Source organism: Mesoplodon densirostris, chromosome 3 (genome assembly GCF_025265405.1).
Source record: "Mesoplodon densirostris isolate mMesDen1 chromosome 3, mMesDen1 primary haplotype, whole genome shotgun sequence".
Lineage (NCBI taxonomy): Eukaryota > Metazoa > Chordata > Mammalia > Artiodactyla > Ziphiidae > Mesoplodon > Mesoplodon densirostris.
Window position 1 is genome coordinate 30,100,867 of NC_082663.1, and position 12,906 is coordinate 30,113,772.

Consider the following 12,906-nt stretch of genomic DNA (forward strand, 5'->3'; position numbering starts at 1 on the left):
ATATTTATTAAGTTCTTACTCTGTTCTAAGGACTCTTCATGTGAAGGTTAAACCTTCACAACAACCCTAGGCTGTAATTTCTTTCACAATCCTCACTTCACAGATGAGGAAACTGAGGCAAACATAGATGAAGTGATTTGCCCAATGCCACATGTCAGTAGTAGGAGAGCTGGGATTTGGACTGAGGGAATCTAACTCTTGAGCCAGTACCCCTAACCACTGCTTTGTCATCAGTGTTCACATAGTTAAAGGCTAGCCACCTAGAACAGAAGAAGCCTAGTTCTGCACTGATTGGCATGATCCTATGAAAAGCCAAAGCTGTAAACTACAGGAGAGTAGTAGATTTCAGTTCAATAAATGAAGAACGATCCTAATGATTGGAACTGTCCATCAAATAACAGACTTTTCAGGCACTTGAGCTGCTGGTCCAGGAGCTCATAAGCAGAAGCTTGCACATATTTATGGAGGGGAAAGAATCTTCATGAAAGTTTTCAAGGGCATGTGCCTAGATAAGTATTTCCCAAAGTGGATTCCATGGAACACTAGTCCTACACGATGTTTCACAAAAGAAGGACTTGATGATCAGAAGACTTTGGGAAAGGCTATGTACTCTACCCTTCCCTCTCCCTGGGAGATTGACAAGCATATTGACATATTAAGATACTAAGATGCCCTGCAATATAGAAACTCTTTTGGTATGTTAACCCCACATTTCTGAAATTATTTGACGTTGCAAAGTTTTTGTTTGTTTTTTTCCCAGCATGGTGCTCATTAAGAGCTTATAGGACAAAGCTTCTACGAAATAAATTTTAGAAAATGCTATGGTAGATGATTTCTAAGATTTCTTTCAAAGCTAAGTTTCTGTGATGAGAGAAACAGTAAGAAACCATTATTTACTAGTTACCATAAATGTGAGAGGACTTTTGATCAATTCTGCTTATATGATATATGATGGCATCTTATTCAGGGTTTCCCTGGTGGTGCAGTGGTTGAGAGTCCGCCTGCCGATGCAGGGGACACGGGTTCATGCCCCGGTCTGGGAAGATCCCACATGCCGCGGAGCGGCTGGGCCCGTGAGCCATGGCCGCTGAGCCTGCATGTCCAGAGTCTGTGCTCCGCAACGGGAGAGGCCACAACAGTGAGAGGCCCGCGTACTGCAAAAAAAAAAAAAAAAAAAAAAAAACTAAAAAATAAAATAATGCTTACAGGGCTTATATAGAACATATGTACAGATCAGCTTGTTCTGTCTTGGGTATTAACATTCATATTTTCTATTAAAGGCAGAACTGAACCGTTTCCAAGATACGAAGAGACTGCTTCAAGATTATTACAGGGGAATGGAATGTAAAATCCCAACAGATGACACTAAAAGATTTACTCGAGTCCCATTGGTCCAACTGGATAGTAAACATATTTTGGAATCCCAGCTTAGGTAAGGCAGGCTGTCACATTGCACTGTAATCAGTCTCAACATAAAGCTTTGTGATTTAAAATTGAATACCACTAATAAAACCACAGTCTTGTATCTGCTAATCCAAAATCAAAAAAAAAAAAAACTCTAAAAACTGAAAACTTCAACTCAAGACTATTGATATGCATTATTTATCCCACTTATAGTGAATATCTACTCATTTTTGCTGCAGAGATATAGTGTGTTTTGTTACGGACTGCTTCCAACAGACTGCTGGGGATATTATGGAATATATAGTATATACAAATTCAGAATTCTGAAACACTTTGATCACAAGGGTTTCCAGTAAGGGATCGTGACCCTCTACCACTTTTACGAAAGGTCCCAAGCAGCTCTGTGTCTATGTGTGCATTTGTGTGTGTGCATGGCATTATATAAATGACAATGGAAGGTGTTATGAGCCTTCGTTTACAAGTTAAGAAATTGAGAAACAGTAAAGACTCAGTCATATGTGATTATGACTTTGTGAGACTGAAACTTAGTAGCAGTTTAACATCAGATTCCCACCAGTAAGAAAATAAACTTGGTGGTAAGGGTGGAAGAAAAATGACATTTTCAGGCAATTACTAGTTATATGTAAGTAAATTAAAACAATTTGTTTGGGAAAGTCACCCCAACTCTCTTAAGCCTTGGTTTCCTTATCTGTAAAGTAGGGTTGTTGTGAAGATTACAGAAAATGAAATCCTCAAAACACGTAGCACCATGCCTGGGAGTCAGAAGACTTGAGACCTAGTCCCAGTGACTCTCAATAAGTGATGACTATTATCGTCATCATATTATTGCATAATATGACAGCAAATTATTCTTCCTCACATGCACTGTTTTAATTGTGAGTATCACATGTTCTTACATTCCTCCTTTTACCCTCCCTTATTCCAGAAAGGATTTGAAGTGGCCTGTGCACGATAGGATTCCACAGTGATCTGAGGGCTATTTCTCTCTAGGCTTCTTCCATCTGGTCGCATCATGTCCTTGTAAGGACCACGAGTAAGCAAGAAAACACAAGAAGTCTGAACCCTCTTTTTGACACAGATACAAGAGAAATGTTTAACTCAGCAAGCTTCTGAAAGATAACTTTGTAATTAAGAACAATAAAAATTTCCCAAAGTGATATGAACCATCAGAGTCATCAAAAGAGGCCAAGTTTCAATGTCTATAGTAGCAGGGCATTCTGTTCTTAGCACAAAATAGCAAGTCAGACATAATGGGGAAGCTATTAATGTTGGTTAGTAGAATGAAACAGGCAAAAGAACAGCCAGTTCTTACTTTTTGCAAAACACTCTGCACCAATCTCAACCTCAGATCACTGTGGTGAGTATCCCCTGGAACTCTCAGCTAATCAATGCATCAACCAACAAACCAGTCTCTTTACTATGTATAGGGAAACGAGCAGAGTGTGAAGCATGTTCACATAGCTTGTCTATTTTATTCCTCCAACAACCTAATAATAATAATAATAATAATAATGGTGTTAACTAATAACCAATAATGTGTAACAATATTATTATTATATTTGTATTTTTCCATAAGGAATGGAGCCTCAGAAAGTCGAGTGACATGCCCCAGTTTGTATCTACTGATACATCTACTGATAGTGAGAGAGCTAGCTGACCAGAATTTTTCCCAGTAAATGAATTCTAAATCCAGATCCCTTTTCTAAATGATACGCCACCACTGCTGTTCTTCAAAGCAAGGTGTTAGGAACACCTATTGTCCCATATTAAACATGTAGAGATGATCACACAGCCTTTATCTTATTAGACACATGAATCTCACGTCTCAGTGACTGAGATTGAGCACTACTTGATTATTAAAACGTCAATTGTCCTTGTAGGTGGACATATACTGAGTTGTAGACCCTCAACACGTTGCCTTTATAAGACATGGTGCACTGTCAGAATTCCAAGCACTATGAGAATCAAAGAGCCAACTTCAGAAAACCTCATCTGATGCTTCAAAACAATGCCAAGCTAATTGTGTGCTGGAGTTCCCAGCCAGCTCTCTGCATCACTGCTCTTGTCCCCGGCAACTTGAGTATGCCAAGCCAAATGCTTGTTCCTCCTCAAATTTTAGCAAAGGCATCCTTGGAGCTCCTCTCTGCCCATTCCTTGCCCTAGCTGAAAGCTCTTCCTATGTTCTATCACCGAGGGGGATCCCAGCACAATTAGCATTCTGCTCGGTGGATCGTTCCCTGCAGGTAGCCTTTGAGATCCTGGGATCCTTCAGGGATAGAACATTCCCAGGGGCAGCTCTAAAATCTCTACATAGGGGCAGCAATATGGTCGAGAAAGAGGGAGAGAGAACTTAACTTTGTGTTCCCACAGCACTTTACAAAACAGAGACAGCCTTCATCACCCATTCTCAAGGGTAGGGAGGGTTTCTGGAGCTCTCACACCTCCATGGGACACCCCCTTGCAGACCTCACATCTGTCACATTCTTCTTTTTAACTGTCAACTTCCGGAAGCCAACTGCTAGTCATTTTAAAGAAGTGACGTCCAGTCCTATTGGTTTGCTTTTCATGACTGATTTATACCTTGTCAGAAGTTTATATCCCAGATAAATTTCAAAATTGCATTTCTTCATAATTGCCATTGTTTAATCCCCCTCCTCATAATTACTGAGAATTAGACCTAAAAATTACGTTTTAACATTGCTTGTCTCTAGTTTCCTCTTGTTAGACTTTCTAGACCATAAAACTTTTTTTTTCTTTTTTAACATCTTTTTTGGAGTATAATTGTTTTACAAGGATGTGTCAGTTTCTGCTTTATATCAAAGTGAATCAGCTATACATATACATATGTCCCCATATCTTCTCACTCTTGAAACTCCCTCCCACCCTCCCTATCCCACGCCTCTAGGTGGTCACAAAGCACCGAGCTGATCTCCCTGTGCTTTGTGGCTGCTTCCCACTAGCTATCTATTTTACATTTGGTAGTGTATATATGTCCATGCCACTCTCTCACTTCATCCCAGCTTACCCTTCCCCCTCCCCGTGTCCTCAAGTCCATTCTCTATGTCTGCGTCTTTATTCCTGTCCTACCCCTAGGTTCTTCAGAACCAGTTTAGTTTAGTTTTTTTTTTTAGATTCCATATATATGTGTTAGCATACAGTATTTGTTTTTCTCTTTCTGACTTACTTCACTCTGTATGACAGTCTCTAGGTCCATCCACCTCACTACAAATAACTCAATTTCATTTCTTTTTATGGCTGAGTAATATTCTGTTGTATATATGTGCTACATCTTCTTTATCCATTCATCTGTTTATGGACACTTAGGTTGCTTCCATGTCCTGGTTATTGTAAATAGAGCTGCAATGAACATTGTGGTACATGACTCTTTTTGAATTATGGTTTTCTCAGGGTATATGTCCAGAAGTGGGATTGCTGGGTCATATGGTAGTTCTATTTGTAGTTTTTTAAGGAACCTCCATACTGTTCTCCACAGTGGCTGTATCAATTTACATTCCCACCAACAGTGCAAGAGAGTTTCCTTTTCTCCACACCTTCTCCAGCATTTATTGTTTGCAGATATTTTGATGGTAGCCATTCTGACCGGTTTGAGATGATATCTCACTGTCGTTTTGATTTGCATTCCTCTAATGATTAGTGATGTTGAGCATCCTTTCATGTGTTTGTTGGCAATCTGTATATCTTCTTTGGAGAAATGTCTATTTAGGTCTTCTGCCCGTTTTTGAATTGGGTTGTTTTGAGTTTTTGATATTGAGCTACATGATCTGCTTGTAAATTTTGGAGATTAATCCTTTGTCAGTTGCTTCATTTGCAAATATTTTCTCCCATTCTGAGGATTGTCTTTTTGTCTTGTTTATGTTTTCCTTTGCTGTGCAAAAACTTTTAAGTTTCATTAGGTCCCATTTGTTTATTTTTGTTTTTATTTCCATTTCTCTAGGAGGTGTAGACCATAATACAGCCTTTCATAGTCCTTTCTCCATCTAAAGAGTTCTTCCAAGAAAACTTTGAAAATTGAGATTAAAGCAGGACAACGAAATTCACCAAGTAACATGGACACAAAAATAGGATTCTGTTAAATAAAATCTTTATATTTCTTTTTTGTTGGTTTTCCCAAGAATTCCCCTAGTTCCTCAAAGACCCAGTTCTACAGAGTCAGCTTTATCCAAACCAAAAACAAAAGCCATACTGAAGGGCAAGATCGATTTCTCACTGGAAAACATAGAGTTGAACTTTGAGGCCAATGAGAAGGTGGTGATGGACACGTGGCAGCAGTCTTCTTTAGCAATATCTCACATGGTAAGCAGTGCTGGTTACTACATTTCCTTTCAGTAATACCCATTCATTAAATTCCAAGGTTGGTAATATGCTATGAACAGAAAATTTACACAATGTTCACAACATAAATCTATACCTCCCAGAAGTTTTTTTCTTTTTTTCTGAAAGAAATAAGAAGTGAAACCGTTCAATCAGCAAATATATGAGGTCAAGAAAGGAGTGAACCAACGTTTAGATTATTTTCTATGATGGCCCAGGGTTCCAAGTGCAGGGCTCTACAGGGCCAAGCAGGAAATGTCAGTGAGATGGGTTAAGTATAAGGCAATAGGGTGGAGTGGGATGGTGGCCAAGTGGAAGTAACAACCCCATCTAGAGAGGCTCCTAGCCAACCTTGCCATTTAAGAATGAGGTCCAGTGGGGCCAGATTTTCCAGTTTTAAAGTCAGAAATTCAGCCTATACTTTCTTTAAGTCTTCAGAACTAGTTCCTCCCTTGATTCCCAGCCAGGTGGTTGTCTGTTTCCTGAAGACTGAGCCTTCTCTGATTGCATGCTCTTCTAATCCTTGTAGCATTTAGTGTCTCTCCCACTTTTGACCCTTAGTATCTAGGTTATTGTTTGTGATTTTTACCTTATTAATGTTTTCCTGAATACTTAACTAGGTTCTAAAACTTTCTGTATCCACTACACCTAGCATAATGCCCACATCTAACACAATGCTGAGTCCTCAGTACATTCTTGAGATGCTGCTGCCACAATGCTGGTGACACTAATGTTCATATAAATGATGATGGTCATGGCAAGGAGGATCACCACAAAGACTACGACTACCAAGCACCAGAGAGTGGGAAACCGGATCTCGAAGTTCTAAAAAAAAGTAGATGAATTATTATCCTTACTTTTAATTGAACATAAAGCCAACTTACAAGTCTTATGAATCCCATTAAAATTACCTGGGAAAATGAGATTTTAAATATTAGATTATTAGAAGGAGAGTATCATACAGCACAAAGAGCACTGGCTACACTTATTGGTTTTTGGGGTTTTTTTTTTTTTTTTTTGCGGTACCTGTGCCTCTCACTGTTGTGACAGGCTCCTGTTGCAGAGCACAGGCTCCGGACGCGCAGGCTCAGCGACCATGGCTCACGGGCCCAGTCGCTCTGCGGTACATGTGATCTTCCCGGACCGGGGCACGAACGCGTGTCCCCTGCATCGGCAGGTGGACTCTCAGCCACTGAGCCACCAGGGAAGCCCTACACTTCTTGTTTAAGCTGTGTGATTTTAGGAAAATCACTTAACCTCTCTGAGTCTTCGATTCTTTATCTATAACATGGGAGACATTCTACCTTATCTTTCCTTTCTTGAATGGTTGGAAAGATCCAATGAAATAATGTATATGAAAGCTTTTTAGAAATTAAATATAATAGATTATTATATTAAGAATTTATTCAAAACTGTACCACTTTGCTTGTGAACCTTTGAAAACCACGTAGAAAGCATAGGAGGAAGAATTATTTAGTAATTAATATTCCTAATAATTACATTTGAATCCTGCTTTTATATTTCTAATAGACTTTTATGACTTTGATATTACATGTCTTTAAGTGAACTTTGAGTTTCAGATGAGACAGGCCTGATTCAGTAAGCTGCTACAGGGAGAACAGGGCCAACTGAGATCAGGGCAATTGGAATGAGAGCACTTTAACACGGGCTTTTCGCTACACAGCAGTTTTACCAAGAGCTAGTCATTTAGTATATTGTGTTAATTTTTAGTAAAACTTTCTTGTAATTAGCAGGTGTGCAATTATTTCAAAGAAATAAGTCATGTTTAACACTCACAGCATCAAAGCATTATTTCTAGAGTTTCTTCAGCCTTACAAGCTAGATTGCTGGATGTACTGTGAATTATGTTAATTTTTGAGAGACCCAGAGGTGTTTGAGGGAAGTGGACCAGAAAAATGTGGATGATGATAATTATCATCACAAGGTTGTTTACAGAGGAGAAAAATCCAATTTTAAAGGAAATTGCTAACTCACCGTGGTTTGCAAGAACACATTCAAAAATGAATTACTTGCAATTTAGGGGAGAATGTTAACAAGTCTGCTTTCAGCTTTACCAAGAATTTGAAAGTACAGTATATATCATGAAATCCATTTTTATCAAAAGAACATCTGATTTAAAAGATGCATACACACCCACAAAAAAAACTGCCTTGCTCTCTGAAACATTTCTGCATCCCTCCAAGTTCTGTTAATACTAAAGAAGCTGTGGTTGTATTCTGTAGCATATGATTATTTTAAAAGACATTCCATTAATCAATAAGCATTTCCTGGGCATCTTCTATGAGCATAGCACAGATGCTAAAAGCTATGGAGAAAACCAAGAAGCAGGGCTGGCTCAGCCCTCTGGAGCGCTCATTTCATTTGGAAATTGGGGACAAGATTTAACATTCGTACAACAGTTGGGGAGAGTGATATGCTGCACTGTGGGTATGAAGCGTGGTGGGAATCTGGAGAGGACAGGAATTGGCTGGTCTATCGCACCCGCAGGACTGCAAGCTTCTTTGAGAGTAGAGATTAGATTGTGCCTTTTTCATCTTTCTAGTCACCTCTATCCAACTTTCTGTATCTCCTCTGGGCCCCTCACCCAATTCTCCCCAGAAATAACATCAGGCTTGGACATAGTAAGCACTGTAATAAATAAATAAACTCCCATGGACCTCCATTTCCTCACCAGTTGCCTTACTGAGATTTTTAAGTTTTCAACCATATGTTGCTACTGCCCCCATAGTGTGTGTGGGTTTTCGTTCTTCATTTTGGGAGTCTCGTCTCAGCTCTCATTTCTCAGATTTAAAGCCATAAACACCCTTCACCTCACCAGGGGCAGGTGAACTTATTTTAGCGGGTCCAGTCTTTCTCTTTTTTATTTTTTTAATTTGTATTGGAGCATGGTTCATTAACAATGTTGTGTTAGTTTCAGGTGTACAGCAAAGTGATTCAGTTATACATATACATGTATTTATTCTTTTTCAAATTCAATCTTATTCCTGGGCATATATCCAGAGAAAAACATGGTTCAAAAGGTCCAGTCTTTCTAACTGCAGGCACAGCCCCAGCTGTACAAGCCCCAAGACAAGGTTTTCCTGCTGCCTGCAGAGCAGAGCCAGCCTCGTAGGCAAGATGGAGGGATCCCAGCAGCACTTCGCACACCTCCCTCTCTGCCCTTCATCAGCTATTGTATTGTGACCACACAACTACTCTCTCATACTAGGAAATCTATGAGAGTGAAAGGAGGGTGCTGATATGAAGAGAAGTTGAAATTTCCCCCAAGTAGAGGAAGTTAAGAAGCTGCGATGCAGTTAGCTTTTGGGACAGGTCATCCTCAAGAACACTGCACCTTGCTGGGTTGATGTCTAGTGTTAGAATAGAATGGAAACCCAGGATTCAAGTGTCCATGAGCCCAATTAATACAGGATGTGTGCCCCAAAAACTTGGTTGGAGGACATGAAAAATTCTCACCAATTTTATGTATGAAGCACAGACACACATAAAATACATGGGCAGATACCCTTCTGCAGTATTAAAATTTCAGGAAGGGGAATGTGTTTAGGAGAAACTGACTTAAAAACAATCAATAATGAAAAAAACCCTGAGAAACGATGATATAGAGGAATGCCCCAGGTTGAAGGCCAAGAAATAAGAGGCACTTGGCAGAATAGTGGGTGTTAAACCCATAGGGTCTGAGATTAAAAAGAAAGAAATGTTTGTGTAACTAAAGACGAATGGCAGGCAGGGCTTGAGAAAGTGAGTGGCCTCCACACAGGTTGCCTCAGGGAAGCTACATCTTGGGACAGGGACGGGTTTCCATTTAAGTAGAATCTTTTAAATCTTTTGTAAAGATTGAGTACATGGCATGTTTGCTGTAGAATGAGGTTTCAATGGAATTGGGTGACGGCTAAATCCAAATAGCTATTGTCTTTCATAAATGTTGTATTAACTGAAATGTTGCTCTTATACAACCAGGTGGCTGCTGAAATTCATCAGAGACTCATGGAAGAAGAAAAAGAAAACCAGACAGCAGACGCAAAAGAAAAACCTCCTCGGGTAGCTGCAAATAAAAAAGTGAAAAAGGAGCCGCCCAAGAAAAAAAAAGAGGACAAGAAAGGAAAAGGTATTCATGGCTTTAGCATCCAGAACCCTGGATGCTTAACCTCTCCTTGGTGGAGAACAAGCACTTAACCAGGCACATGAGCCTCTGAGCTACTAGAATGCTGTTCATTAGGTTTTACTTCGAGACCCAGTCTCCTGTGAGCCGGAGTGTTAGCTAGCAAACATTCTCCATGCCAGCATTTACCCAAATAGCCAAGTGTATCCAGGGTGAAATCAATCTCAAGGCAGTTTTGAACATGTGAAAAGAACTCCAAGATGACACTATGTAATCTGAAAAAGTGTGTGCAAGGGGGCTGACACTGGCTGCCTTAATCAAGAAAGGGATAAAAGCTAATTCTGAGTATGTAAGTTTCAGGTTTAATTCAGGTTTCAGGTTTCATTCAAGCAAGTCCTTCTCTCCTGGAGGCCTCCTACCTAAAACTCAGCCTCCAGGCAGGATGGAATGAAAAGGGGAAAGGGTGGGCTCTACCACAAACATTACCCTCCCCTCTGAATGTTTCCACGTGTACATTTTTGCAGTGACTTGAGGCAAGAGAGGAAGAGAGGGAAGCACAGGAGCAAAAGTCCTTCCACTGATCAGTTGCTCCTGATGTGTTGTTAGGCCCCTGCCAGGCAGAACATGATGAGGATGGGTACTAAGGACACAGTGGTAAACTTAAAAAAAAACAGAAACGTGGTCCCTGCCTTGATAGGACTGTAGTCTAATGGCAGAGACAGACATGTGACTGATCATTGTTCTTTATGGGGGAGGTAGAGGTCCCTGGAGAGCACAGTTATCTCACTCCCTCTGAGGGGTAGAAAATGCTTTCCAGATGGAGTCCATCCAAGCAGCTAGAGTAGGAGTTAAGACAAAGCCCTCAGGATAGGGGTTGGGGGGAGGTGGTGACCTCTGAAGCCAAGGAAAGGGTAACCCCACAGTAAAGAACAGGTGACCTTGGTCCATTTCAGATGGGGAACATAAAGGAAGTAAGCATCATTGAAGGAAACGCTTCCATTTACTATAATGGAATAATTGGTTGGGTCCAATCTCTTAATTTTACAGATGTTAAAACAGAAACCCAGAGAGATTAAGGGCTCTTGCATCTGTAATTTATACTTACGTTCGCTATTGAAGTTAACACATCTTATTATAATTTTTGTTTACATTTTTCTTCCCAAAATTTGAACCCCTTGAGATCAGACCTTCAAGAAAGATTTATTGAACTAAGTAGAATAGTACAAGCTGGGCCTGCAGCTAGAATCTCACTGCCATTTCTTATGGGCAAATTCTCAAACACTGACAAATTCTTTTATTTATTTATTTATTTATTTAATTTTTTGGCTGCGTTGGGTCTTTTGTTGCTGCGCACGGGTTTTTCTCTAGTTGTGGTGAGCAGGGGCTACTCTTCACTGCGGTGCACGGGATCCTCATTGTAGTGGCTTCTCTTGTTGTGGAGCACGGGCTCTAGGCGCTCAGGCTTCGGTAGTTGTGGCTCGTGGCTCTAGAGCGCAGGCTCAGTAGTTGTGGCACATGGGCTTAGTTGCTCTGCAGCATCTTCCCAGACCAGGGCTCGAACTCATGTCCCCTGAATTGGCAGGTGGATTCTTAACTGCTGTGCCACCAGGGAAGCCTAAACACTGACAAATTCTTATTTTCTAATTCTCATGTGTAATCATTAAAATACTTGTATTTAAGCACTAGTTAAAAGACAATGAAGTAGATTATGAATTCTTGAACACCAGCTACATTTCCACCATATCTGCTTGAGGTTATTCTCTGATCTTCTCTTGAGGACCTGAGAAACACTTGGCCAATACAAGTATCCCTTGTGAAGTGGTACTTCTCCAGGTGGCCAACGCTATGTTGGGGTTTGCTAATTTCTGTCCCCAAACACTAAATTGCATCCTCTTTGGTGTCTGTAACCCTGTCTGCACGAGCCACACACCTCATTTTTCCATGATGCTAGACGAATAGGGTATTATTATATGTGTCCAGCCAGACACCACATGGAGAATTCTCAAGGGAAGATTATCAATATTTCATCACTCACACTGTCTGGACCGGGGTCTCTCCTTTCCAAATCACCAGATGTGTATTGCCCTACACATTCCACTTTGTACTCATTTTATCCAAGTCCCTTCGTGTCCACTTGTATGTTGGCAGGTAACTCAGCACGTTTCATTGCCCTTTCAGGTAAATCCCCACCTACGGCAGGAACCAATCCTGTAATAGTAACAGCAGAGGAGGTTGAAGAAATGGAAATGAAAAACAAACTGAGGCTCAGAATAAAGGAAGAACATCTTGCTGCCCTGCAATTTGAAGGTAGCAATTGGAAAGAACTAAGATGATACTTTTAAGTAGAAAACAGACCAATAAGCAAACAGCCCCTGGCTGGCTTTTTTCTATGAGAACACAAAGCAAACTAACTGAAAGGTACAACATTCAGTTGGCTGTTTTCATGTGACCATATGAAGACTAGATCTGACTGTCGTATGACTGTCTGCTGAGATCTCAAAAAGGGAATTTGAGAAGAGGTTAGGAGAGCACCAGCAGTAATTAAAATCTCAAAGAAAAGAAACAAAAGCAGTATTTTAGACTTGGTGTGATTTTACAGGCTGAAAGAAAGCTTGGGGCTACCTAAGGAGGTGCTCCTATATTATAATAAGAATAGTGGGAAGCAGCCACATAGCACAGGGAGATCAGCTAGGTGGTTTGTGACTACCTAGAGGGGTGGGATAGGGAGGGTGGGAGGGAGGGAGATGCAAGGGGGAAGAGATATGGGGACATAGGTATATGTATAACTGATTCACTTTGTTATAAAGCAGAAACTAACACACCATTGTAAAGCAATTATACTCCAATAAAGATGTAAAAAAAAATAGAATTTAGGCCTCATTAGGAAAGTAAACCCTGCCTAAAGGCTAATGGGTCCTGAAAGTGAGTTCTTGGGAGCAGGGGCCACAGAAGAGCCAGCCATAGATCGATAATGTTCAAGGGCCTCCTTCTCTAAAGAGAGCAACAATTTTACAAGACATAGTCTC

At 40.4% G+C, this 12,906-nt stretch overlaps 1 protein-coding gene across 1 annotated transcript in view; it reads left to right on the forward strand.

The window, feature by feature from the left end:
• SPEF2 (sperm flagellar 2) overlaps positions 1-12,906 on the forward strand; it is a 164,928-nt gene that overhangs the window by 102,654 nt on the left and 49,368 nt on the right. The window contains exons 24-27 of the mRNA XM_060091629.1: positions 1,281-1,432; positions 5,559-5,739; positions 9,739-9,886; positions 12,059-12,187. Of these exons, the coding sequence (XP_059947612.1) occupies positions 1,281-1,432; positions 5,559-5,739; positions 9,739-9,886; positions 12,059-12,187 (610 nt within the window). The remainder of the gene's footprint in view (positions 1-1,280; positions 1,433-5,558; positions 5,740-9,738; positions 9,887-12,058; positions 12,188-12,906) is intronic.